Here is a 780-nt window from a genome sequence, read left to right on the forward strand (position 1 = left end):
ACTTCTAACCAAATCAGGCTCTAATCATTTGTAGAAATGTACCCTATGCAAGCACCACCTACACTCCTAACCAATTTTGTCAGCACTTATGAGCATTATTCATGTTTTCAAAGCAAACAAAGCCTTATCAACTAATCTACGCTACACAAATGATTGGACATAAAATTGCGACATTTCGCCCCACCTTGGTGTGATCTTCAAAACGACGAGTAGTCTTGCCAGCAGCCAAATCCCACAAGCGCAAAGTCTTGTCCCACGAGCGAGACAGAGCGTAGTTACCATCAGATGAACGCACAACATCGCTCACGAAGTGTGAATGGCCGTACAAACGCTTTTGTGGGAAACCGTAGTTGGTGTCTTCATCGCGTGTCAATTTCCATACGATAAGCGTCTTGTCTGCAAGTAAATAGGTAACGTAGGATAAGTACAAAGTAAATTTTAACCAAAACTAAGGAATTAATCGATTCTAAAACGATTGAGTTTCCAAAAAAACTTAACCTCAAATGTTACAAACGTCACACAATGGTCACTTACCACGAGAAGCAGAGATAATGGTATCGGGATTCTTTGGGTTGGTGGCGATTTGTGTAACCCAGCCGGTGTGTCCAACAAGGGTACCGCGCAATTGCAGAGTCTCACTCATTTTCAACGAATTTAACTAATTTTCTTGCGGAGCGCAACGAAAATACAACTCAACCTTTGGAAGGTTTTTTGGAAAAGAAGGAAGTTGGCTTAGGGATGTTCCGATACAAGTAAATACGAGTATGTACTCGATACTTT

The 780-nt window shown here is 41.4% G+C and overlaps 1 protein-coding gene across 1 annotated transcript; it reads right to left on the reverse strand.

The window, feature by feature from the left end:
* Window positions 1–85: 85 nt before the first annotated feature.
* LOC118740806 (guanine nucleotide-binding protein subunit beta-like protein) lies at window positions 86–728 on the reverse strand. The gene is made up of 2 exons (XM_036472500.1): window positions 535–728; window positions 86–396 (listed from the first exon to the last, which is right to left on the reverse strand). The coding sequence occupies exons 1-2, from the start codon at window positions 641–643 to the stop codon at window positions 137–139; spliced, it is 369 nt and encodes a 122-aa protein (XP_036328393.1). The 5' UTR covers window positions 644–728; the 3' UTR covers window positions 86–136.
* Between the last annotated feature and the right edge of the window lie 52 nt (window positions 729–780).

Source organism: Rhagoletis pomonella, unplaced genomic scaffold, assembly GCF_013731165.1.
Source record: "Rhagoletis pomonella isolate Grant_MI unplaced genomic scaffold, Rhpom_1.0 Rhpom_scaffold_00006, whole genome shotgun sequence".
In the NCBI taxonomy this organism is placed as follows: domain Eukaryota; kingdom Metazoa; phylum Arthropoda; class Insecta; order Diptera; family Tephritidae; genus Rhagoletis; species Rhagoletis pomonella.

Bases quoted from the DNA above. Each gene is read 5' to 3' on its own strand.
- LOC118740806 (XM_036472500.1), bottom strand. From the start codon at position 643: ATGAGTGAGACTCTGCAATTGCGCGGTACCCTTGTTGGACACACCGGC. The intron at 397-534 runs GTAAGTGACCAT...ATTTACTTGCAG, and splicing joins CATTATCTCTGCTTCTCGTG to ACAAGACGCTTATCGTATGG.